This window comes from Lonchura striata, chromosome 11 (genome assembly GCF_046129695.1).
Source record: "Lonchura striata isolate bLonStr1 chromosome 11, bLonStr1.mat, whole genome shotgun sequence".
Classification (NCBI taxonomy): domain Eukaryota; kingdom Metazoa; phylum Chordata; class Aves; order Passeriformes; family Estrildidae; genus Lonchura; species Lonchura striata.
In genome coordinates, this window is record NC_134613.1 from 16,834,293 (window position 1) to 16,861,181 (window position 26,889).

Sequence of the window (26,889 nt, forward strand, 5' to 3'; positions counted from 1 at the left end):
CAAAACATGCCTTGTGTAAGTCCCTTCAGCCCTGCTCTGGTGCTTAGCTTGGCCCTGCCAGCTCCCCAAAATCCCCATCATGGTAAGAGCCTGGCCAAACTCCTCTCCTGGGCCTGAGCACAGCTCCATCTTCTCCACATCTTCATGCAGCTCCCACAAACCTTGACCCAAAGAATTAAGGCTGCAAGGACTCTCCTGCCCTATAGCTTCAGCATGCTGGGGCAGCCCAGAAAACCCATTTTGCCATCCTGCTGCACCCACATGTGGACTGACCTTTGTTTCTCCCACATCCTGGGGCTCCCCTCCCTATGGGTCTGTGGCATCTCCCTGGGGGTGGATGGCTTCCAGTTCCCAGAGCTCCGAGCAGTCAATCATCACTTGAGAGTATTGCAGAAATTTTGCCCATGTGTTTTTGTTTTAAAAGCTGAAAAGGGCCTTGTATGGATGCTCGTTTGGGAGGCCTCATAGGGGAGGAATTGGAGAGTCCCAGGAGCATCCTCTGCTGCATACCCATCCCCGCAGCCAGACCCTGCCCACATGGCTGAATTCACAGCAGGATCTTGCCAGGGGTTTTTGGGCAGAAGCTGGGGAAGAGACCTGTCCTGCTCGCCCCAGAGAGCAGGCTGGGATGGCAGGCTGCCCACCACCTGCCTCTGCCCCTGCCCCGTGCTAATGAGCGAGTTACACAACAAGGAGCTTTTATACTTTGTTAATCGGGTCCGGCATCCAGCCCGCCTCTCCACGCACGCTCTGGCTGGTGGTGGAGCCCCAGCTCCCTCCTTCCCTCTCCTCAGTTGCCTTTTGTAATGTTTTAATGGGGTTTCTTTCCTGGGCTGGGCTGACTTAATTGCAAAGCTGCAGTGAGTTGATGCCTTGTGACGGTCTAATCCCAACCCGGTGACTCTACAAAGCTTTCGCCCGGCTTCCTTGCTGCTCCACTCCGGCCTCACCATCCCTGCTTCCATCTCAGCTCTGTGCACTGACCTGCCGAGGACAGTTCAGCTTTTCCTCTTCCTGGTGAGTATCCAGGACATTTTTCAGCTGAAAGGACTGCGTTGAAGACCATCATCCAGCCCTCACTCAACCTGGCACCTGCAGAGCTTGAATTGGTTTTGATGCCTGGAACAAGGGGATGCCTCTCCCTTTCCCAGGAGGAGGAGGGAAAGAGGATGCCCCTGGGAAATGGATGAGCTGGAGCCAAGCATCCCTCTCACAGTCTGGGCTTGGAGCTGGTGTTACAGATAGGCAGGGGTAGATGCTGGAAGTAGAATGAAGGCAGCCCTCTTCCTCATGGATGGCAACAAGGTCTTTCATCCAGGCTGTGTTGGAAAGATGCAGAGAGGTTTACAGTCCAGCCTTGCTGTTGGTAGAGCAGTGAGACTTGAGAGTTTGGGAAACACTTTGTGGATGAGTATTTACTTTGGTAATATTATTTATTTTGGTAGCAGAAATAAAAGGATGAGCTGGCTGCCTGGCCAAAGTTGGATGCTCACCTCTGCCAATGTGAAGGTGGTCTGAGACTCTGAGACCACCTGAGTGAGTGCAGGCTGAGATGCTCCCAGCCCGAAGAGGAAAGGCAGAGTGAGAAAAACATGTGAAAGTATCAGATGATCAATACACAGATTTTTAAGCTGCTTTTGCAAACATCCCTGGTGTTTCTCCAGGCTGCTCAGGTTCCTCGGGCAGGCAGAGATGCAGGCAGTAGATGATGGAGTTGAGGAGGGCTGGGGGTGTCCTCTGGACACCCACTTCTGCCCCCATCTGTGCAAGATGTCAGGGAATGGGGCATAAGGGAGGCCGTGGAGACCATTTGGATCCATGCTGATTCCTCCTTCCCTCTGCCAGTGTCCTGCTGCTGACAGAAGACAGAGGACAACATGTCTGCAGTTGTGAGTACTGTCCCCACACTGCCCCATCCTCTGGGCTCTGACCATGCCCTCCTGCAGTGCTGGGATGGGGTGCACGGGGTGCACCTTAGTCCAAGCAGCACACAGTCCATCCCAACCCCAGTGTGTGTGTGTGGAGCCTCTCCCCTTCCCTGTGGCTCCCAAGGAGACTTGCAGTGGGGCAGGGAGCTGGGGGGCTGTCTGGGGAGCCCCCACATCCTCTCCTCCCCACAGACGGGCACGTTCCGGATCGTGTCGGAGGAGGAGCAGGCGCTGCGCTCCAAGCTGGAGCGCCTCACCACCAAGGACCACGGCCCCGTCTTTGGGAGGTGCGAGAAGATCCCCCCACACACCCTGCAGAAGGTGAGGAGGCTGTGGGGAATGGGGGACAGCTGCAGCCCGAGGCACCTGCTCCTCAGGGGCCAGAGGAGACTCGACTGCCTCTTGCACTGGTGGGGGATGCACTTACCAAAATGTCTCCAAGCTGGGGATTGAGTGACCCAGCTTTCCTGTCCTCCCTCAGTTTTTGGGTGCCTCCTCGACCCCCAGGGTGTTTTAGAATGTGTGTGTGGCATCACTGGGTCCCCTCTCTGCTCCCCCCAGGCAAAGGATGAGCTGAACGAGACGGAGGAGAAGCGGGAGGTGGCGGTGAAGGCGCTGCGGGAGCTGGTGCAGGAGCGGGCGGGCGGCGAGGACGTTTGCCAGAAGGTGGCTGAGAAGGTGCAGGAGAGGGACGACTCCTTCTTGCTCCGCTTCATCCGTGCTCGCAAGTTCGATGTCCACAGAGCCTATGACCTGCTGAAAGGTGGGGAGGGGTCCTGGGCTGTGATGCCATGTGAGGACGAGGGTACACATCCCCCAGCAGCTCCCAGTCCTCTCCTGGTGCCTCCTAGCCCAGACTGGACTGTGCTGGCAAAGCAGGACCCTGACATGGGAAGGGAATGAAGAGAGGGGATAAATAGAAAAAGTCAGGGTTTGGAGAGAGGGTATGAATAGAAAAAGTCAGGATTGAGGGGCTTGGAAGAAGCCGGGATGGGGAAGGAAATAAATGAGGGTGACAAGAGGCTTCCTGCAGCACCAGGACAATCCCACTCCTCACAAGTTTACTCAAACAAAATGGAAAAAACCCTCACATTTGGTGATGGTTTCGTTCATGTAGCAAACCCAGCTGGCTTGGGCTGCATCCCCTTGAGACCCCCATGCCCTGTACATGCCCCACACTCCCCCCTCTGTACCCCTGTAAGGAGCCAGTTCTGCACCCTCCTGATGCTTCTGTGCATGGTGCCTGGGAGGCTCTGCACCCCCCTGGGGCACCTCTAGGTCTGGGGACAGGTTTGGGTGCTTGTGGCACCCTCTCCTCACACTGGGAGTGACCCAAAGGCATGGAGGGGGAACAGAAGAGCAGCCCAGAGGGTGGCTGCTGACTGGAACCTGCCTGTCTCCAGCTCTGCTCTTCTTTGTGTCAGCTATGGGGATAATGAGTTGCAATTATCAGTGCTGGCTCTCAGACGAGCTGTTTTGTTTGCCTGCATTTTCCCAGGATGAAATTCCTTATTTCGTGCCTGCCGGGTGCCAAGAGAGGGTAGATGGGGGTTTTCACCCAAACAGGGAGGAAAGGGGGAAGGGAAATGAGGGGGGAAATTACTTTATCTGCTTGTTAAGGTGTTGGAAAGAAAGCAGGCGTGGAAGGCTCCTGGCCAGGGGAGGGGTAACACCAAGCATGCTGGGGCTGGTCTGCTGCTGAGCTTCTCTTTTCCCCTTTGCTGGAGGAGACCTGACCCATGTGGGCCACGGACAGAGCTTTCCACAGCTCTTGGGCTCAGCACTGACATCGCACCATCATTAGCCCATCCTGTCTCTGGCAGCTCCCCCAGCTTCCCGAGGCTGGGAAAGCAGGCAGTTTTGCAGTTGTTGCCTCTCTCCAGGCTACGTGAACTTCCGCCAGCAGTACCCCGAGCTGTTTGACAACCTGAGCCCCGAGGCCGTGCGCAGCACCATCGAGGCCGGCTACCCCGGCATCCTGGCCAGCAGGGACAAGTACGGCCGGGTGGTGATGCTCTTCAACATCGAGAACTGGGATTACGAGGAGATCACCTTCGATGAGGTGAGCCCAGCTCAGAGGCTGCTCCCACAGCAGTGGTGCTGCTTTTGGGCTTGTCCCGCTCGGCACATGTGAGCACATCCTCCTTACACACACACGTGCATCCGTCCAGCCATACAGGTGGAAGTAAGTCTGTAGCACTTTGGATTTATCCTTTGATGGAGCCTGGGAAAGTATGGTCTATTGATACTTCTACCCTCTCAGCCCCTAAATTATCAGGCTAGCCCAGAGATCCGAGGCTTTGAGGGGAGGAATATCAGGAGATGGCAAAGATTTCCAAAAGAGGCTCTTACCCCAATATATGATGGTTCAGCTCTCTTTATTCTGTGATGTCCTTGGGGAGAGCGGGGCAAAAGAGGGCGAACAGGAAATGTCAGGGGTTTATCTAGACTTTGGGCAGAGAGGCCTTCTTGGCTCTCCAGCAACCCTGTCAGGGCAGGAAGGAGGGGTCCAGGGTTATCTGATCAGAGTCACAGGGGTCCTGGGGAATGGGGAACAGAATGCCCATGAGCACAATGTAACAGTCTACCCTAAAGGATGCAGTGCAAGATGCATGCCAAATTCAGGGTGTGCATCCCTCAGCCCATGTAACATGGGTTGCAGAAAGGCACCACACCATTAAATCAAGGGCACAGGAGGAAACTGAGGCCCAGGGCATGAAAAGGGTTTCTTGGCAAAGAGGTTCCAAACACGTAACTCACAGCTTCTCATGGTTTCCTTTTCTGCTTAGCTCTGAATCTGGTCTCAGTGTATCACTGATCCAGATCTGATGCTCATGACTTGAAAACAGAATGTGGTCACCCCCTCCCTGCTCTGAAATCTGGGGGCTGGCTGTGACAAGCAGGCTGGAGTCCAACAGACCCTGGATAACGCTCCATGGGACTCTTCCTGAGTACCCCCTAGGGTCTGTGGGAGGTGAGACCTCATACAAGACCCTGCTGTCTCTCCTCTCCATTAGATCCTTCGTGCCTATTGTATTATCTTGGAGAAGCTACTGGAGAACGAAGAGACCCAGATCAATGGGTTCTGCATCATTGAGAACTTCAAGGGCTTCACCATGCAGCAGGCATCAGGGATCAAACCCTCAGAGCTCAAGAAGATGGTGGACATGCTGCAGGTGAGGTGGCAAAGTCTGCACCCAGCAGTGGCAGAGGGGACCCTGGGGAAGCAGGGAGCTCAGAGAAGGGAGGTGGGAGGGCTAGCAGGGTTTGGAACAATGAGAAAGCATTGAGGAGAGGCTCCACCACCCTCTCCCTGCCTTGCCAGCTAATTGGCTTAACCCTGAAAAATTTTGCCCACCCCATCTCCCTTCTCAAATGGCTAGCCAGAAGCAGTACTACCACTTCTTGCAGCATCCTCGGGCATGGCCTGGAGGGCTTTCCTCATGAGCCTCTCAGCCCAGCCCAGCCCAGGCTGGACGGAGACTCACAGACTCCTGGAGACTCCAGAATTTCTGCCCTTGGACCAAATGCCAAAGACACTCGGCTCTTCCCAGGGGAGGTCCTTCTCATGGAGTAGGAGCAGTGAGCAGTCTGAGAGGCTCTTCAGTTCCCTGGTACTCCTGAGGCCAGGATGGTTGATGCTCTGGGTCAGAACAGAAAAGGGCCATCAAATAGAGAAGGGGACATGGAGCGAGGGGAGCCGTGCAGTGCTGGTGTATCCAGTGCTGCCTGCTCAGATCTGGGCAAGATCTGAGCAAAGGGAAGATCACCATCTGTAACCATCTGCATCTGGGTTTGGGATCCTAGGACTCCTTCCCAGCGCGGTTCAAGGCCGTCCACTTCATCCACCAGCCTTGGTACTTCACCACCACCTACAACGTGGTCAAACCGTTCCTGAAGAGCAAACTGCTGGAGAGGGTGAGTGTGGGGAAGGGACCTGCAGGCAAAGGCACGTCCTTGGGTGAAACAGAGCAGCTGGGGAGAGCTGCCCTGGTCCTCTGCTGAGGGTCACTCCCATCTCCCTCCAGGTCTTTGTGCACGGTGAGGAGCTGGAATCCTTCTACCAGGAGATCGACGCTGACATCTTGCCAGCAGACTTTGGTGGCAACCTGCCCAAGTACGATGGCAAAGCAACTGCAGAGAAGCTCTTTGGGCCTCGCATCGAATCTGAGGACACGGCTCTCTAAAGCAGGAGCCTGCTGCCCTCCCCTGTACCACAGCACCAGAGGTGGCCCTCTAACCCCAGCCACCTCCCTCCTGTAGCATCGGTCGAGTGACTGCTCGTGCTGAAGCACCCTGGGTGCGTTGCTCCATGCCTGTCCCTCCTGTCCCCTCTCCAGACAGAGGGCTGTCCCTCCCAGGCACAGATCCTTCCCTCCAGAGCTGGTGGAGAAAGGAGGCCACCAGCTCTCTCCCACAGCATTTCCTGGAGCTGCAAGGGGAGGACAGGAGAGTGTGGGCTTTGGGAAGGGAGGGCTACAGTGAGGGAGAAATAAAGCGTTTAACAGCAGAGCTCTGCGGTCGCTCATGGTGAGGAACAGGGGCACAGCTTTTTGGGTGCTGGCTGTACTGCTGGTTCTAAGGAGATCAGGAGATCAGTACCTGCATTTGGCAGGAGACTCCTGTCCCCTCATCATTGGAATCAAGGAACTGCCTATCTCCATCCTCCCTGCATTCCAGATCAAGTCCCTTTCTTGTCTGAGAAAGGGCCCCCAGCTCTTTGTCATCTGCTCTAACCAGGGAAGAGAAAACAGAGGCAAACAAAAACCCAACCAGGGTCCCAGGTGGAGCTGTCTCCGCCTAATTCCTGCTTGGGCAGGGAGGAGAACAGAAGCTGCATTAGCCACTGAGACTAGGAGATGGATTTCAATCGCAAAACAATTGAAAGAAAAGCAGAATGTACCCTCCTAAATCCTTCAAAAGCATCAGCACAGTTGTTTCTCCTAGCATTGCACTGTGAAAGGGAGCTCATTTGGGGAAGCCCCACCAAAAGTCACCATGGAGGGCAAAGGATGGTACCTGTGCAGCAAACAAGCTGCAGCTGACACTAATTACACCTTGCTCAGATGGGGAAGAGGAAGGAATAAGTAGCTGTCCCAAGCAAGGGAGTCTGTTCTGGTTCATGAACTAGGCATCTCCTCCAAAAAGCCAAACCCATTCCCTGACCATCTGCTCCCTTGGCCAGCAGCAGGGCTCAGAGAGGAACAGGTTCCTGGTCTCTGCCCAGGTTACCTTCTCCCTGAGCCTGGTCCCACAGTGGGTCCTGTCCCACCTCCCAGGGAGGGAGGGACTCCACACGGGTCCTTTTCATCAGCCAGATTAGCCCCCCCCACCCAAAGCTGGCTGAGGTGGAGGGTGCTGACAAGAGCCACATTCATCAGGGCCCTGGCTCAGGCTCAAACCAAACAGGACAGCGGCTCTGAAGCTGCAGGGAGGACAGGGTCTGTCTGGGGTTAGATGTTTGCTCCAGCCTCAGCTGCTTGCTGAGTCCATGCATGGAGAGTCCCAAATCCTTAGGCTGTGCCAACTTTGTGCAAGAGTCCAGAGACAGAGCAAAAGGCACTTCTCCACCTCCTTTGGCTCCTTTCTGCACCTGGAGCCATCCCAAGGAAACCGCGTGTGACAACCCTGCAAGCATCAGGCCAGTGCAAACACAACAGCACAGCTTGCCTGGGAGGCAGAGCAATTGCAGCTTGGGGAAACAGAACAAGGGGAAAAAAATCCATTCACATAGAAGTATCACATTGCTGCCCAGGGGTTTACATTGGGATAGTCTCAGCTCTTGGGAGGTGCCCATGGCTGCTCACCACTCCTGTGACAAATTGTCAGCCAGGAGCTTGCTTTGATGGGGAGACAGAGAACAGCCCAGCAGAGCTGGGAGCTGAGTGACTGACCAAGGCAGGAAGGAGTCCTGGAGAGGATCTAACAGCTATCTCACAACAGCCAGTAAATTACAGATGTAATTTGCGTCCCACAAAGCACCCAGTCCAGCCGCCCCAGCAGGTCACCAGTCCCAGTTACCCTCCACAGCCCCTCCCCTGGGCTGTAGGTAATAAACCACACAGTGGAGAGTTGTCAGGGGCAGCTGAGTAGAGCTTTTGCCAGGGCTTTTGTATGCTCTAGGCTCAAAGATGTCACTGTCCTGGCCAGAGATGCTGGTTTGTGTTTCTTCTGCCAGCAGCTCAAAGATTAAGACATGCACTTGCTCTCACATAGGGAAAAATAAATGTTCTATTCCACTGGCAAAAATAACTCTTTCAGTAGTTTCACAGCAGATGTGCTTTTTTAAACTGATGCTATACCCATTCTCCACCAGAGTGGCATCAAAGACCTCTTCTTGGCCAGAAGACAAAAAGCAACCAGGAGAGGCTTGAGCACCACGAGTGCTTGTATCACCTGCCCCCAGCCAGCTCCCCAGGCTGGGCCTCAGGGAAGACTGAGAGCCTCTGCCAACATATGGAACTTCACACACAGGCACTAGCTGTAGCACTGACTTCAATAAGTCCTTTATTTTTAAATAAAGAAACCCCACTGAATCAAAGATAACAAAATTACATTTTGTTTTGCAATGACTTCCATTTTACACCACACAAGAACAAAAATTAAAGAAAAAATCAAAGACAGTTTTATATATATTTATATATAATTTTAAAGGTAAACATCAGCAGATATAGAAAAATTGCATTGCTAGTTGCAAATCATTTCCCCTGCAGCTCTCAGCTCCAGAGAATCTGACTCAGAACATGGCAGCAGGGAGGGTGTCTCAATATACAGGCTTCTTTAGGGCAGCATTTAGAGATAGTTACAGAATATATTTTTGCCAAATTGAAAATATTTTCATAGTCAACTGCTCACCAAGAATACTGGCAGTCACTGTGCCTGTTCTAATACAGCTTCACGAGAAAAACAAGGGCACAGGTCTCCTCTTCCCAGGCTCTTTACACACCTTTTTGGCTAGGAACTTTCAGAGAAAGAGGTTATGCTTTCTCAGGAAGAATGGCTAGATATCTGTCACTGGGAATTACAGTCAAGCTATCATGTAACAATGACACAATTTGCCCCTTTGGAAAGGTGTTGACTTGGGCTTATAACAAATACAAATGGGTTTTATTTAGCTTTTTTTGTTTGTTTGTTTTAAAGACTTTCCAGTTGGCAGGGTCCATGAGATGGGTCAATATCCCAGCAGAACTATAGTGGAGATCCAAGAAGAAAATTCTGTATCTCCTCTTTGGTCGTGCAAGGACTTTGATTCCAATGGAAGCTTGTCAGTCAGACCAAAGCAAAGGGGCTTTGTGGCACCTTGTACAGGTGTTCAGCATAACTCCAGAGACCTTTCCAGCACAGCATAGAAAGCTGGCACTGCTTTGACTCATTGATGGCACTTGTGCCTAAGCTCCCCTGACAGCTGAGGCAGTCCAGGCCAGTGTCACTCCCACTGCCAGTGAGAAGAGGGTACAGTAACAGGGCACCCTCCCTTGGCTGGTGCTGCTCTGAGGCATTCTAAGCTTGGAGAAAAATCATAAAGTCAAGAAGGGCTGTTTGCTCTTCACCTAGAAGCCATGGAAGAGACACTGCTTTGAGTCACTGTGGCTCCAGCACCTTCCCAAATGAACCAACCCACATAAGGGATACGGACACATGGAGTGTGACTCGAGCCAGACACAAGATGTTCTTCACAAGTGACATACACAGGCAGCACAAGGCTCAGGCCTTCTCTGGTCTTACAAAAAAAAAAACCCAAAAAACCCTGAAGGATTTAATTAAGCTCCAGACAAGCATAGTATTTCCAGAAAAACTTGGAAGCAATCCAGGTGACTACACTGGCAATGAAGTCCTGAAGATGGTACTCGCTGCTCTCTCCTTTGAGATGTATCCACTTGAGCAATTTACCTCCAGCTATGCTGCTGGAGTGTTAATACACAAAAACTTTGGGATTGCAAGACAAGTCACATATCAAGCAAAGCAAACCCTGCTTCTATGACTCAATTCCTACTGCTAAAGGAGCAGAGAGCTGAAAGTGATCCACTGCTTATATACATTATTTTCAGCCTTGAAACTGACTGTAGCCAGTTGTAGGCTGCTCACAAAGGTCCTTGAAGTCAGCATTCAGTTGTGCTGTGTGCATCACTGGTGTGTCTCAGTAATAGTGTCTGAAAATTCATTTACCAAAAAGCAAAGCCCCAAAAGCTCTGACAGAGCTGTTAGTGAAGTCTCTAGATATGCTGATGTCAAGGGAGGAGGAGGAAAAGGGCAAGGCACCACGTGTCAAAGGGCTGTGGTCTAGGAACTTGTGACAGACCCAGGACAGATGACACACAGGTAGCTTGGCTAAATTCAGTACTGGAGTTAATAGTTCCCAACATTTTTACTTAATGCCCTGTCTTTGTAACCATATCTTCATAAACAGGAACTGCAGAAAAACACTCAGGAAAAGGATTGCAGGGAAGTTCACTGTTTGCCTTTACGGTGCAACTACAACACTGCCAGACCCACCTGAAAACACCTTGATTTAGAACAAAGGGACAATTAAAAATGCTGGCAGAGCTCTTGTAGTGGAAGCTGAAGTTCCTTGTGTTCAGTCAGAGCAAGTCTGAGCTGCTTATTTACCATCTTCCAGAAAAATGGCAATGGTGATGGCTGGACCAGCCTAACCATCAAAGAGTAATCGTTCTGCAACTTGCCGTCTGATTGAGAGGGTCTCAGGGTTCATGTTCAAGTGCTACTTACATTCAGTGATGGGGAAGGTGTGTTTACCATGAGACCACCCGTGGAAGAGCTCTCCTAATGATTTTTCTAATCCCAGTTTGAAACTAAGCAGAGCACATGTCAGATTGACCATGTTGTAATCTCAAACTGCTCTATCAGACCACACTGCAGTGATCTACAAGTGCACACTTCAGCAGCCTCATGTGTTTTGACAAGAGATGAAAGACTTCACCTCTAACACTGAAAAATTCAGAGTGCATTTAAGGCTGGGTTCACTGGGCAAATAAAGACCACCTGCCCACATAACAAGAGTAGTATTGTCTTACTTTGGGAGATTGCAGTATTTCAAATTAGGACTGGACAAAGCCTCATGTGTCACTAGGTATCAATTATCTATCATTGTCAGTAGGAAGATTTAACAAATAATTTAGATAACATGAACTGCAGCTTAATTCTCTCCTCTCCTAGTTTTCCAAGACCTCTAAGTGACTGACTGCAAGTCTGAATACAAGTCTTGGCTTTGGAAGAAGCATCAAATTTGTTGAGATGGAGAGAACAGATTGTTTTTTTTTTTTTACACTGCTTCCACCTACAGGCTTAATAAGCTGAACCTCAAGCTCCAGAAACCTTGCACAAAAAAGCCACAAAAGTTGTCCTTCCCCAAATAAGCCAGACTCAGTCAAGTCACAAGTGATTTGAACAGTTTTAGATTCAAGTGCAAAACCAGGGCAAAGGAGCAAGACAGAGACCCACAGTACTTCTGTAGTGGAGAATTTCAGAAAGCCCACAGCATTGGCACTTCTGAAGAATGAAGGCTTGGGTTGTGGGTAGGAAGGAGTACTCCTCAGAAAGGCTCTCCAGGTTTAAAGAAAAATCTCTATTTGATTAGACAAAGCTACAGCTCCTGCTGCTTTGAGAACTGTCCAATTGCTCACCTCATTTTGGGAGACTTAGACACCTAAATTTATACTGTATCTATTTGATGTGTACATGTGTTGTTTACACTCCACTTCTGCTGAAGTGAGAAGATATTTAAGTCATACCCAATGAATATTACATGAACACTACTTAAACAAAAAAACCTGAAATGCCTTTTATGACATACTTTAGTGATGCAGTATGAATAAGAACATAACACAGAGACAAGATATCCATCAGCTAAGAATATCCTTGCTAACTGATGCCCTAAAATAGTTCTTAAGGAACAGCCACAAGCACAGCCAAATCTTGCTGTAGCTTTACTTAGTTTCATCTTCTCTTTGAAGAAAAAAAGAAGCCCAGATTTACTGACTAGGAGAATGTGCAGATAGCCACAGTTCATCATTGATCACAGGCCAAGGTGTTTGGCCTAAGGCAAATGAAAGGAATTTCCTGATATGACAATGCATCTTTGCTACAATAGTTAATTATTGCTTTGTTCAAATGAAACCCCACCTACTCAACCTACTGAAGTTCAGGGACAGGACAGTCCAGGAGGCTTGTTCCCTAGGTTTGTTGATCCAGACTGAAGACTTGCAGCTTGTTTCACCCATAAGCTATAAATTAAAGTGCCTGGAACACAGACCAAGGCTGGAGCAATAAAGTGCTGATGAGGGAAGTTGTGACAGGAAAAGAACTTCACTGACACTGATAAAGAAACCCTATGGATGGTTTAACAATACTACATTACTGAGAGAACAAACAGTAAGGGAAAAAAAAAGATTTTTGCCACTAGTTTCAGTCTCCAGATTGTCATGGGACAACTTTCCTTTAATAACTATCTTGGCACAGACCATAGCTGCCACTTGAGGGAAAAGCACAGGTGAGTAGCCAGCTTTCCTGCAAACAGCTTTCACACTTCACTTTGCACATTAGAACTAGAAGGGGATGTCTGGTTGTGGAAAATAAATTCTAGTGAGAAAGAGCCCAGTGTCTTACTGGAGCCAGTAATCCTACAGCATTACACAGATCTGGAAGTAGTCAGCCATGCAAAGATGTCACTTCAGTTGCATGAGGCTGGGGACACCAGTTCCACATCAACTGTAAGGCAAGTCACATGCCTCAAACCCACTTAATGCTCTGAAAGCTAATGAGAAGAATTTTGGTATTATTTACCCTGACATAAGGGGAGTAAATCTAAATAGATACACCCTACTCCCCCACCAATTAATCCCTAAGAGAGAACAACAGCTCTCCATAAAATATTCTTTCAAGCAAATTGAGTGCACAGAAAGGAATCTGCAGATTCTTAATCATGGGTTTCCATTTGGAAGCCAGAGCCAGTTTGAAAAGACCCAGGTCAATCAAAGAATCCAGTACTGAGAAGATAACAGTATTTAAAAGGAGGCAAAGATGACAAGAAGGTGACTGATCAGGTCCTGAAGTGAGAAAATGTTTACATAGAAACATTAACTGGCATTACCAGGCTGCAACTTTTCTCTACTTGGAGAAGCAGCATAAAGCCAGCCCAATCCACTCACACCTCCAGCATGGAAAAGTTGAATATTTTTAAAGTGATTCACTTGTGCAAGTGCATTCCTAGGTTCTAAAAGGTTTCCCTTGAGATGGTGCAAAGCTGACACTACACTTGCAGTCAAGCATCTGTTTTTCCAAGCTACACTGTAGTGGCTTACAGACTGAACCACACACTGGCTTGTGGCTTGGTACAGGGGTTTTTCCAGCATCCAGACAGAGAAGAGAGCCACAGTTATCCCATCATCTACACCTAACAAATGCTGCAGATCAAGTTTTTGACCAGCAGGTAAAGAGATTTTGACATATGAAACTTCTGCTATATTAAAGCAAGCAGTCTTTAGCTCAGTAGCCCTGTAACAAGCTAAAGACAGCAACCCAATTCTTCAAGCAGAGCAGTAAATTACAAATCCATGTGACTGGATATCCAAAGAGGCTCTGACCAGATGTTAACCTCTTCTTTAACTCAAAAAAACACATTGGTGATCAAACCCCAGCCATAGGATATCAAGGAGAATGGAAACCTGAAGCAGCAGGTGAGGGAACAAGATATTCCCAAACAGAGAGATATACTGAAGTGATCCAGAGTCTTTGGGTCGATTACTCCTGGCCAGAGTCAGCCTGCTCAGCATCTGAGCAGTGAGGCTTTGTCTTCTCCCACTGGCAGATGGCATTGGCATACTGTACCACGAGCTTATCCATCCAGGTAAGAGGTTCTGGGAACAGCACAGACCCCTCAAAAAATCCCAGGTGGCCTCCATGAAGGGGCAGCACATGCATGACATTCTCTTTTTTCTCTGTAAAAGAAAAGAGGCAGAAAGTTCCAAGATAACATCTTCAAGCTGAGAATGAAAGCATCTTGAGTTGCCAGGACAAAGGCTGCCCAAGAGGTGCTGCTGACTGGGCCTAACAGCAATACCTGTACTGCTGTAAAATGGTCATTCTTTAACAAATGAGCACCTTGAACTCACATCCACTGGAACCAGGACTGTTTGCATCATGTCAAGCTGCACTAAGCTCTGACAGTACATCAGCCATACTGTTGCATGGACAGTGAAAAACTCTCTGTGCTTGCTTCTGTCTGAAAGCAGCTGGGGATAAATCCTCTGCTCACAGCCTCTGACCAGGAAAAGAATGAACCCTGCTTCCCTCCCTGTGCACCCACTCTTTGTGTGATGAAGCAGCAGCAGCTCCCTCTTCTGAGCTTCTAAGTGTAGCTGAAGCTACACTTGCTTGAAGACAGCTCAACTTCTTTTGAGGGAGAGATCCCAGCTCAGTGCCAAGTGACAGAGCCATGCATGCACTGTCCCCATTTCATCAGCAAAGGGGAGTTATCTGTGCTTCATCCAGACTGCCACTACCACCCATCTTCCTACTAAATCCCAGTGAGCAATGGAGATGTGAAGAAACCTTTTTCATCCAAGAAAGAACTGCTATCAACAGAAGCAACAGGTGCCTGAAAGGACTATAGATCTTCCTGCTCAGGATTAGCCTTGTTCTAGCAACTGGTGACTTAAAGAGGCTTAGCACACCTCTCACAGCATTACAGATGTAAGGAGGCAAGTCAAGCTTTGAAATCCTCTGAAATCAGGAATTGTGATGTGGTAAGCTAGGTGTAGGTACACAAATATGCCCAGCTTGAGGAGACTGTTTGAGCATACCTGAAAGAGCTCTTGGAATTGATAGAAGACTCTCATGAACGAGAGGGTCATCAGCAGCATTAACCAAAAGAAGAGGAACATAGATCTGCATCAAGAAACATGACATGAAAAAAACCAAAACAGAAAGGGTTTAGTATTTGAATGTCAATCTACCAACTGTAAAAGTATCGTAGCATAATTCAATTAACATCTCATTTCAGAGTTAATTTTTTCCTCTAGCCCAATTGTAAGAAAGAGGCAGAGAGTGAGCAGACTGAGTCCCCATTCTTAGAACTGAAATAACTACACCCTTTTTTCACTCTGCATTGCTCTGCACATCAGGCAGCTATTGCCAACTCTGTTATGGACACCTTGGTTAAAGTCCAGGAAACTGTCTTGGAACATCTCCATTCTCTGGTTCAGTAGAAAAAGGAGGAATTGATCTCAGTTACACTTTGGCAAAACTTTGCTCAAGCATCTGCCATCCAGAGAATCCAGTAAGCCTTTCTTCCTTGAAGGTGCAGGCTCCATGCAAGGCACCCATTTCCCACGTTATCCTCATACACTCAGAGCAGCTCAGCTGAACATGTGCCTTTGTCTCCATCTCTTGGGTGCTATCACCTGCCAGAGTTATATGCACTTAAGAGCCCAGAGAATTTAGCCCCAGTTTTAGAGATAGCAAGATCTGAAATCCCACTCCAATATCCTGTGCCTGATTATTTCTGAAAATCACAGCTAAAACATCTGCAGGTATCAACAAAAAAAAACCCACAGAGTACTTTCCTTCCAGTGCAAGAGCAGTCTGCTGCAAGAGCTTACCTTGTGCAAGTAATGCAGGCAACTTTCCTCTTCATAATACTCCTTCAGTGAGCTGTAGCCATGGAATTTCCTGAAACAGAGCAAATTGTCATTAATATCACCTGTTTCAGTCATGTCACTATTACTTTTAAGTGAGGACACATGCAGAAACAGGAACAATGACTCAATTTCCATAGATAACTTTTTAAATACCCAGTCTCTTTGCAAAACCGTTTGGCAGCACATGCCTTGATGGTTTCTGTGCTTTCTCAAACATTCTGAGAGCATGGGCAAGTCAAACATGCAAAATGAAGACTAGCAGCCCTCAGGGTGTTTCTTTTAAAACACCCTGCTCACTTAACTGTACACATGGATGAAAAAAGTTAGGATTTTGTTCATCTTTCCTTAAAAGTCTTTTCAAATACAAACCCAGCACAGCTTATAAACCTTAAATTTGCTGGATATGTTCCCCAGAATTTACTGTGGTTCTACTTTGCCAAATCCCTTCACACCGTCCCAAACCAAGAATTCAGTAAGCCTATATTCAAATGCCTTTTTGTTTAATATAAGGGACAACATAGATGTTGGTTCAAACTAGAAAGGCCTTGGGGATGGAGGACAAGCAGGGAGATTTCCCAATGAATGTTTTTTTTATAAGCAGCCAACCATACTCCCAGTTTGCCAAAAGTGTCATGGCTTTTTAGCTAACACTGTACAGCTTTATTTTGGAAAGGGTCAATGCCTGATACAGAACATGCCATGGTGTGAACACTGCCACTTAAAGTGCTATATTGTTGTCAAGGACACAGGCAGTAACAGGCTACTGCTTTTAAAGCAGAGCACTTAATTAGGTGTTAGTATGACAAATAAGAAAGGTTGCATTATCTCAGCCAGCCCTATTGTGTATTGAGAAAGCAGAAGTGTTTTACAGGCAGAAGACTTTTCAAAGAGTTATGGAAATCCATGAGCAATTCTGAGTTTCTTTCCACATTCCCCTTTTTTGTTGCTAGAGCTTGGCAGCAGAGCTGGCCTCTTCCTACCTTAGTGGAAAGTAGGAAGGTGCTGCAGGTTCAGGTGTTACCAATAAATGAATGCCTCCTGGATGATTTTAAAGAAGATGTGACTGTAAACAGTAAGTTTGTGTTTTTCCTCTAAGTTTTCCTTAATGTGGAGGCAAGCAAGAATTTGAAGTTGTGTTCACTGTATTTCAGCAGACTCCTACAGTCCCAGCAAGGGGCATGCAAGAACAACACTTGAGAAGGCACTTGGAGTTCTGCAGGGGAGCAGAGAATTGCCCTTCATACCTCATAACGTTATCATCAATCTGCATAAGTGATGTTGCTGTGTAGAGCTTGCCCAGATCAGCATCTGACAGACTTTGTGGCTTCTTCATGTTGTTATCTCCAAAAAGAACTTGCCTGCAAGAGTGACATCAAGAATTACATCCAAATAACACAAGGGCAGCAAAACCATGACCTGTTCAAGGACAACTGAGTTTATCAAATCTGACAAGATAAGATTAGAAGTGGGTTACATAAACATGAGGCTTCCTTGGGAGCAAAAACAGCTTGTTTGTCCACTTACCTTTGCAGCAAGACATAACAAACCCCAGTAGCCTCCTTGTAGGAAAAAATGTTTTCTTTATCTACTGAAAAACTGCATGAGAGGGCCCTCTTAAAAGAAACTTCCCAGAACAGAGCACTAAGGGTATTTGGACTTGAGGCTACAGGTTAGAGGGAGGGTTCTTTGGCTTCAGCCCAAACCTGTGGGTGGTTTGGGTGAGAGCACCAGCAATATTGGGCATAGCATCTCCTGCACCATCTGGTTCTAAAGCCCCCCAGCACAGACTTCAGGCTACCCCACACACAGAAATTACTCAGAGTATTCTCTTAGCAGAAAGCTATTTACTATGGACACTCGTCATAGCTGGTTATTGCCCTCAAGGGAGGATGCGTTTCTTTACCACAACAAACTTCTTCCTGAACAAACAGAACAAATGCCACAAGTTGGAAAGGGGTTTTTAGTCCCTTTGAGAGGCAGCTGCAGGTCAGAGCAGGAGGCTAGGTTTGATTTGGGCAAGATAGAGCACAAGTGATTATGGAAAAAGTTTACTTAACACACTTCCCTTCAAGTCAGCACCAGCTTTTTCTGGGTTAAGAATTCAAGTACACTTTAATGGGAGCTTACCTAACTTCACTTGTCAAATTTGTTCAAGTTGTCTAAATATTTGTAAACCTGGAATGAATTATGTGGATCATCCTATACTAGCTACCCTCCTTCTACAAGTATTTCATGCTGCACTGGAGCGTAAACAAAGAACCAAAGTCTGAAGCAATACATGCTCCTTCGATTAAATAAGTCTTAAGATATTTTCCTCCTTTCCCCTCAGTCAGGCAACTCCCAATACACACAGATGAGGATGAGGTACTTTCTTGCCTAGAAAGTACCACCCAGAGAACTTTTGATGGGGAAAACACCAACATCGAGCATGTCACCTGTGTAGCACACAAATGTCTTTTGTTATGCAAGAACCACGGATCAGCAGCAGCCACACAAGGATCCTACAGCACACTTGCACTCCAGGAACAGCAATGTTAAGTGTTTTACTGGCTACATGCTCTCTCTAGAGGAACAGCTAGAAGCCAGAGCTACAGGTTTGACTATTTGCTTATTTCATAAGCAGCAACTCCATACAGAGGATCTTGAAGATTAGTCCTACCTCAGGTACGTGGCAGAACAAGAGGCTCCTTCAATAGGGAATTCTTTGGCTAGAAGTGAAACAGATGCAGAATACTCCACTTTGAAGTCTAATTGCAATGTTTTCCTGTGCATGTCTTGTTCATTCATTAAACAAGTTTCCACAGAACATAAAAAGACAACAATGTCTTTCTTCTAACAAAATGGCCAAAGCTTATTTGTCTATTTTACATATAATGAGTATAATGAGATTGATATGGGCTCACCTTCTCTGTTTGTTCATTTAAAGATCTAGCAAGGAACTTGTGCTAAACCTTTCAGGAGTCCTATTTTAAAGGACCAGGCAGACAAATCCAATACAACAATTGACCCAATCAATACTGTCAGAGTGAGTGATGTACTGCAGTACCTGTGAGAAAGGATGATCTTCTTCATGTTGTCTGCCATGAGGAAGTTATAAAATCTTCTGCAATGGTCCCACTGCATGAAGGTTTCCTGTGCCCTAGAAAAAACACAGCAGAACAAACAAAGCTGTTAATGGAGCTCTTGAAAGATCAGATTAATACACTGTTAACATCTTATGGCAGCCTGGGGGCTGTGTAAACAAACCTCCAGGCCTTCTCTGCCACAGCTTAACCTTTTCCAGGAAATTACTTCCACTTTGATGAAGTTTGTTAGTATCAGGAAACAGATCTGCAGTCTCATCTTGCAGAATGCAATTAGCAGTTTTGATCGGAGCATTTAAGAGCCATCAATCAAGATCCATAACACTGACAAGAGGATTTTAGTATTCCTTTGCAGAAGTTCAATGTAATTTACATAATGGCACTTTCAAGGAAAGGGCTAAAACCTGTTGCTCAACTGTGTTGTCTATTGTGTAATACAGCTTTGCAGAGGAAATAATTTGTGCAAATGTTTCCAATATGTACAGATACTACTATTATTGTTTCAATTCATTGGCAGGAACTGTAGGAATAAATACTAGCTGCAGCTGCAAGTGGCATCTGAGCTGAAGTCTTTACAAAGCAGAAGAGCACTTCTCAGCTTATCTGTTGTTAAAACAGAATTTAAGCCATCCAGAGTTGTGAGAGCTCTGCCAGATACCAGCACTCCTTTGCTATGCAGGGTCATGGGCAGGTTAGAGCTTTACTCCTAGCAGGGTTTGCTGTTGCTGAGGGAACACACTATCATTTACTGAGAGACTGAAGAATGCTGGGAGCAGTTTCAGCTACTGAAGCTCTCCTACCACTTAAACATTAACATACCATGAGAACCATTGTAGATTTAACATGACCTTCCAAGCTACAGCCTGCAAGTCCCCTACCAGGCAGGAGCAACCTGTTTTCTTGGAATTAGCCATGCTGGAGAGTATGGATTAAAAAAAAAAAAAAAAAAAAAGACAAATCCATTACCTTTTTGTCTAACCAGGCTATACCTACCACATTTATGCCAGGGCAGGGGCATGAAAGAAGATAGGAAAATGCACATTTCTTTCTTCACAAAAGGTTTTCCAAGCAAATCTATTAAGTTATCACAAGATGTTTGAAGTTAAAGTTACTACATTTCCCTGCAGCTCCTGTGTGTACAGCAGAACTCCTAATATGAAGAGCTGCAAACGTTAAAGAAACCACAGGCAGCTTCCAGGATTTTGAGGACTGCCCAGGTTTCAGAGCTGAGGGCTCTCCTCACAGCCTGTAGCTACGATGAAGATACATTCCACAAGATCAAGAAGCAGAATCAAGTCTATGCAGGCAGAGATTAAGGAATAAGGAGTCCTGTCCCTGTTTAGCCTCAGGGAACACATTCCCTAGACTGTGTTAATTCATTAAAGAGTCTCATTCTTCTGGCAGCTCCTAGTATTGATGCTGCTCTGGAAAGGCTTTCCTGTTTGAAATCCTTGGTTCACCTTGCTCACTAAAACTTTTTTCTTTTGCTTATGAAAGTTATTTGGGAAATAAATGCTGGACAAGCCAATATTAAAAAAATGGAACTGTAAACTAACTGGTTATATTATCAGGGTAATCCACTTCCATGTAGCCCTGAAGGCTGAAGCCAGCTATTTTCATGTACCAGACCAAGCCCAGGAAGGCAGTGGCTTCACCATTCTAACCTGGAGGTGCTTTAGACCTCCTCCCTCCCACTTCTGTAACCAGGCAAAAGGCCCTCCCCTTCCTCCTGTCTTTTGCTCTGTAGAGGTTGCTTTCCCCTAGTTCTTCAGCTAATTAGCACTTACAGCAGATGTGGGTATTAGGAAGGGAGACAAGACCTGAAAAGCCTTCCTGCTGGCTGTCCAGTAATACAGAGCAGATGTTTTGTGGCAGGAGGTTTGCTAGGAGATGTTTACCCAGCAGGTGGAGGCAAGAGCTCAATAATCCACACAGCCCACACCATGGGGTACAATAAACTCAAGGGAAAAAAGAAACCAAAAACCCAGTGAGTTGTTTTTCCACACAAATATCCAAGTGGAGAATTGTTAATCAGGTTGTCCTTGCCATGCAAGCATAACAGCATTACTCACAACAGCAATTTGGAGATCAAGAATACAATATTGCATAATTGGAGAAGATGAACCAACTGGACCTCAGCCAGATATTATCCCTGCAAACCCTCTCTGATGGTTGCAATTAAGGAGCTGGCTTCAAGATGCTCTGTGCTCTATGCCAAAACCCCAGGACAGCTAAGAACATTTTACTTGAAACAAAACAGAACAGCTGTTCCTGTAGCATCTGTTCAGATTTTAAGGGTGTGAACTATCAGCAGATTATACACTTTTTTAGCAGTAGTCACATCTGACCTCAAAAGGGATTAGATAGCTGGAATATTACAAACATGTCAAGCTTTTACTCACATCTTAGTGCTTCCAGAAAAGCTTTCTGCTTTTACCTGTAAAACCCCGATTCATAAAAGGTGTCCTCAGACTGCTGAATAACAAGCTGGTCCCTACACAGGCAGGACATCATCAGCATCAACAGTTCCAGCTACCCTGGCCCGGCTGTGAGGCTGAATTCCATAGCAACCCCCTTACAGACCTGCCACAGTTTCACCACTCATATCAGCCCAAAAGATCTTGATCCAAACACCTGAGTCTCAACAGTTCCTTTTGGCTTGTAAGTAGTAGTCTCAAGGCTCAAAACTGCAGGTAAATTACTGCAGAGTCAGCTACACCTTAGTGATTGTACAGACAGTAAAAACTGAAAACAGCAGCTTAGCCAGTTACAGAGTTTTAATCTTCATTACCTGTGCATATATGGAAGGGTTAAAATACATTACTTGAGTCCAGTTTTTGAGCAGTGCAAGTGAAACCATCACAGCTCCTAAAGTGCCACAACCTTGTCTTCCAGGCAGAGAAACATTAATATTTTCAGACTTTAGGGCTGTAATACTTTTCCTCCTTCCCTTCCCCACTCCTATAACACAGCTGCAAGCACCTTCCATCCCTTGATCACCCACAGCACTGTTTCAGTGACACACATTTAGAGGGGAGCACAGACTGACAGAGACTGTGCTGTATCTTTCCAGTCTCCCTGGGTAAGAGCTGCCAGATGAAACTGCACACTGAAGCCAAACAAGCTATTACAAACCATGGGATATTTCTCAGAGTGATGAGACAGTGTAAACTATTGCTTGCAAACCTGGCATCAGCTCAGCAGCTGGTCACGCTACCCAGCCTGCCTAATTACACCAGGAGGCACAGGGAATACCTCCTCTTCAGACACTCCAGCCACGAGACAGCAGCACATGCACAGTCCAGAAGCTGCCAGCATGTACCTGGCCAGGTACACAAAACCTGTTTGCACTGCTGACAAGGTTTACTTGTGCTTGCAAATCAACAAAGCTTCAGGTGCTCCTTCAGGAGGCTGCCATCCTACACAATCTGTCAGACCTGTTCAGTGCAAGGGAAACATCCATCTTCACCTTGCCCTTCCAAAGATCTGCTCCCTCCTGCACTCCCAGAAGAGAGCAGCACAGAGAAGACTTCAGACCCACCTCAGTGCACTGTACCCCTGGCACAAGCTGACACAGCACAGGACTCGCTCCTGGTTGGCCTGGCTCTCTCCCAGGTATTTGCACACAATATTTCCACCCAGGCTGAAGCCCACAACAATCAGCTGGGTCTGAGGGTAGGTCTTCTTGATGTAATTCACCATGGCACCAAATTCCCAGGTGCATCCTAAAAAGAAAAAGAAAGTTAAAAAACATCATCTAATATATTTAAATTCTGATTTGAAGCTTCAGTTGTATGCTTTGAATTCAGCTTCTTACCCTGACTTTTCAATAGCCTTAAGGTTTTAATAGCTCTGATTCACATGTGTTCATACATTTGAGTCCTGTGGAGTTTAGCTCATGCTTAGTTCTGACAGAATGCCAAAGCAAGATGAAATTTAGTTGCTTAAAAATCATGGTGACAGTTAACATGACAATCAAAATTCTTCCTTTCTAAAACAGCTTTAAAAAGCAGAGTCCAGCAACTCTGGGCTTGACCAGAGTTACCATGCAAAAACAGCACACATCATTACTTTCCTGAGGCAGTTTGCCACTTCTAAAGTGAAGTGAGGTATTTGGAATGCATTATGCTCTTTTTTTTTTTTTTAAGCAAGACCAATATGGATCCCTAAATCCAGCTGCTGTGGGGAGGGGAAAGGAGTGGCTTGTCAGGAAGAGCTCGCTGCAGACCCTGACTAAGCAGGTGATCTCTGGGATCAAGGAGAAGGGTTAAAGCAGAGATATTCAATCCTTTGTAACCAGTGAAAAGGTAAAGATACTGCATCTCACTGAAAGACACAAGGGCATCTCCACATCAAGAGAACAGTTAAGTGTCTCTATAGACATCTGTTCCACTGTCAGCAAACACCCACCTGCATCCCACAGGCTGCAGGCACTGAGGGATCCAGTTTCTGGCAGTGCTGGCATCCTCCAACTGTTTGACAGACTTGAAGGCCTCCACACATACAACCTATGTACCTACAACTATTTCTCCTGCTTGTGAGTATGGGAAAAGGAGATATGGAGAAGCAGCTGCAACAGTGATGCCATTAGTACACTGGTTTAAAGTGTTTATGCAGCTTGTTAACCTTCCCTTTGGATGTAAGGCTGCAAACCACAGAAGGCATCTCATGAACAACAGAAATAAAACTTCAGATGTTTATTCTTGTCCAGAGTCAGAAATTCAGCTCTATTCTGTGGAACCTGGCCAGGGAGATAAATCCTAGGATTCTAGCATTCCACCCTCTACTAACCTGACACTGATCCACTGTGCCCCCACCCCAGCTACAGCATCCTCAGTAGACATCAGACTCCAACTTTACCTAGCTCTGGAGTAAATGCTGAGCACCAGGGTTTGTTTGCTTCAGAGGAACAGCAAGCTCCTGTCTGATAGTTTCAGCAGGGCTTGGGCACTTCCTTGTGAACATTCTTAATTCAAGACAACAAATTCTGCACTGCTCTGGTTTCCTCTGGAAGAAGCCAGTGCTCAAAATACTTTAGTGTTTGACCTTCATGATTTCAGGGCAGCTCAGAAATCAAAACTAGAAAAGCAACAGGTCAAACTTGATATAGAGGCTGGGGTTCAGTGAATCCCAAATTTAGGCTCCTCAACAAGTATGCCTGGAATACAGCAAAGCTGAAAGAGCACTGAGTTATTTGGGTAGGAGGCAGAGTAAAGTCTACTGGACTTGCTGGCACTTTACTTAACAAGCAACTCTGCCAAGTGATTTACTGTCTTACTCAAAGGAAGTGCTAGGCATTCTTTGCCCTTTCCAAGGCTATAAAAGACTCAGAAAGGTATTTCTCAAGGGATGCACTACAGAATAACACCCTAAGGCCTGAAGCAAAGCTTCATGAAAGCAAACTCTTAACTTCTATCAAAATAGTAAACTCTTTAGCATTAAAATTTAGTTTTCAAGACATGGTAGACTTGCAGCCATAACAGCCCAGGGCCTCACTACAAATGAGGGTATTTGGTATTCCTGAAGTGCTTCCCAAAGAGAAGTATATTTAATAATTCTAAAACAACCAACAAAGCATTACAGCCTATTTGTCTGCCAGACTTTGGCACCTCAAAGCACAGTATTTTTGTTTTGACAGTTTAACTGTTCAAGATAACTATTCTGTTAATCCAAATCTAAGCAGTAGCTCAGCTAGCTTAAAAAAAAAAAAAAAAGCCTAACACAAGTCTGCTAAACACAGAATTGGCAGGGCACCTATAGATACTTACAGAAAAGAGGGAGATGAGGGCTCAAAAGAGCTCAGGAACAAGCAGATTAGGTCACAGGCACAGCAGTCCCATTCTACAAGGATCACATTACTCACCAAAAGGCCAGTTAAGACTAGCTAGAGTCACCCTTCACACAGTTTCAAATAATTTATTCCTTTTAATTTCTAGGTTAAGAAAGACTTCTTTATACTCAAGGTGAGAGCCATAATCATGGCAGTTAAGCACTACCACTTCTGTAGCTTTACACTCCTGAACTGTTCATGTTTTTGACTTGTGTTACATCCAGGAGCAAATCCTCACATGTCCCTCCTAAGATATAAAGGTACTTTCTGGATAGGCTGGTACAAACTCCTCTCAGGTTGCATTTTACAAAGCCTCAGAAGTGGCATTTATCCTTCAGAGACAGGTTTGTTTCACATTCTGTGAAAATGGCAAATTCACTATCTCTAAAATCATCTGAACAGGCTCTGGGTAGGCACAAAAGGGTTTTTTTCCCCAAAAGTTTTCTTACAAAAAACTGCCTCCTTGATGAGAATCCATGTGTAAGAGCTAGCAGAAGAGATAAAAGCTAATTTAATATTAGCCTACTCTCTTGCTCCCATCTAAATTTAGTATAGCTCTTAAGAAACAGCACAAAAGTGTTTTACCCCCACTGGGGTACAGCAGCTCTGTTATTCTGAAAGAGGCTGATCAATCCCTAGAAGTTTCATGAGCTTGAAGAGAAGTTCCCCAGGTGCCATGAAGTACCTACCATACGTGAACATCCGTGGTGAAGTGAGCTCAATGTTTGGCAGGGCTCCCAGGTGATTCAGGACAGCACATCTGTACCCATTTTTCTGGGCATAGTCAACAAAGGTGCGGATGTACTGCTTCTCACTGTGGTTAGCAATCCCCGGGCAGATCACCATTGTGACATCCTCTGTGCTCCGAGAGAGAGGGAAGTTAAGTAAATGTCACTTCATGCAAATTAAGAGAGTCAGGAGGTTGCCATTTCAGATGCGTGGGAAACCACCTACCACAAGCAAGCTAGAATTCCTACTAGTCTGCCAAAAATCCTCTATGGGACAGAAGACCAGCAGCTCTAGTGGTACAGATGTGAAAAAATAATTCATACTATGGGAGATGAACAGTTTATAACTTCAGGGAAAGCTGTGCAATCAGTTCTCCAGGCACTGCCTAGAGACCCAGAGTACACTCTTCTGTCTGAAGGACATTTTTGATGTTACACATGTTCTGCTTTCTGACAGCCTGTTGTGGAAGCTGTGGAGCCCAGCACTCCAAGTAGACTGGTTATGCTATTTCCCCCTCATTTCCCCTCTAGAGCTGGGTGTAATGCAGATCTTCCAAATGCAGCTCTGCTAAGCACAGGCATTCTGATCAGCTGACATTAACCATCATCTACTTTGTGGCTAATCTAATGATATTTGATCTGCTGACACTGTTCGCTAGTTTAACAAGATATCATTTCATCAACCAAGAAAGTAATTGCTGTAATTCAAGTAAGCACAGTAAATTACATTCAGGATTATCATATGCACTTCAAATTAACTGTAACTCTCATGTGCAAAGCTCCAACATTACCAGCTCTAGCCACTGAATTTTTATCTCATTAGAAAAGCACTGCTCACAGCAATAAAGATAAAATAACTATTCTATTGCAGCATTGTACCATGAAGATCTCAACACTGACAGTTTTAAAAACGAAATCTGCTTTTTCTGAGGGCCAAATGGGAGCCATGGGCTCTACCCTCATCTGTACCCCAGAGCACAGAATCAAGTTTAGCAGTAGATGCAGCCAGCAGCTGTTGGACTGACCTCCAGTGCAGTGCTCAGAGCGTGGCTCAAAGAGATCAAAGGTGGCTGTTGCTCCATCTGGCATCGTCAGGTACTTGCGAAGTCCATTTGGATGTGGTGATCTCACTCTCCCCATTTTTCCATAAAGAGCTGTCTGGATATGTCCACTCTTTCCCCAGATGAGGGGTGGAATGTACCTGAAAGGCAGTAATTTAACTGCTTACCCCTGCTGTGTTAATGAGCTCTTGAGAACACATCAGAACACACTCCCATAACAGATCTCACCAGCTCCCAAACAGAGTAACAAATATGGAATTGTTTTTGCTCTGACTGAACTGGCAGCAGTAATCTTTGCAGCCTTACACAAGAGGAGAGACCAAAACACTCCCAAAGCTGAAAAATCAGCACTGACAGCAGCAGCAGAAGCCAAAACCCAGACATTCCCTATATTGAGATGTTGGAGGAACAAATGCTTCTCACTAAATACACAGAGGCCTTGTGGTTTGGTGAGATTAGGAGTGCATGTTGCCAACCAACCAAAGTGACCTCCAGAACTGTACAGTGCTGTAAATCTGTTTTAATTGAAACACTGAAGCCTCTTGGGTTGAGCCACATGAACTTGTGTAAGCACTTAACTGTACAAGCCAATGGCAGAAACAAC

At 46.4% G+C, this 26,889-nt stretch overlaps 2 protein-coding genes across 3 annotated transcripts in view; one reads left to right on the forward strand and one right to left on the reverse strand.

The window, feature by feature from the left end:
• The first annotated feature begins 998 nt into the window (after positions 1-998).
• Positions 999-6,287, forward strand: RLBP1 (retinaldehyde binding protein 1). The gene is made up of 8 exons (XM_021537390.3): positions 999-1,017; positions 1,846-1,889; positions 2,121-2,249; positions 2,490-2,691; positions 3,812-3,990; positions 4,946-5,104; positions 5,736-5,846; positions 5,957-6,287. Exons 2-8 carry the CDS (start codon positions 1,878-1,880, stop codon positions 6,113-6,115), a joined length of 951 nt encoding a protein of 316 aa, XP_021393065.1. The 5' UTR covers positions 999-1,017; positions 1,846-1,877; the 3' UTR covers positions 6,116-6,287.
• A 2,119-nt stretch (positions 6,288-8,406) lies between these two features.
• The window catches only part of ABHD2 (abhydrolase domain containing 2, acylglycerol lipase), a 39,239-nt gene continuing 20,756 nt past the window's right edge, over positions 8,407-26,889 (reverse strand). For both annotated transcript variants that reach the window (XM_077785923.1, XM_021537621.2), the window contains exons 4-11: positions 26,250-26,425; positions 25,186-25,353; positions 22,208-22,391; positions 18,630-18,722; positions 16,828-16,941; positions 15,545-15,614; positions 14,747-14,831; positions 8,407-13,882 (exon numbers count right to left, since the gene is read on the reverse strand). In XM_077785923.1, the coding sequence (XP_077642049.1) occupies positions 13,686-13,882; positions 14,747-14,831; positions 15,545-15,614; positions 16,828-16,941; positions 18,630-18,722; positions 22,208-22,391; positions 25,186-25,353; positions 26,250-26,425 (1,087 nt within the window). In that variant the 3' untranslated portion in view covers positions 8,407-13,685. The remainder of the gene's footprint in view (positions 13,883-14,746; positions 14,832-15,544; positions 15,615-16,827; positions 16,942-18,629; positions 18,723-22,207; positions 22,392-25,185; positions 25,354-26,249; positions 26,426-26,889) is intronic.

Coding starts and splice junctions, on each gene's coding strand:
- RLBP1 (XM_021537390.3), top strand. Junction 2,692..3,811: donor AGCCTATGACCTGCTGAAAG/GTGGGGAGGGGT, acceptor GCCTCTCTCCAG/GCTACGTGAACTTCCGCCAG. Junction 5,105..5,735: donor AGATGGTGGACATGCTGCAG/GTGAGGTGGCAA, acceptor TTGGGATCCTAG/GACTCCTTCCCAGCGCGGTT.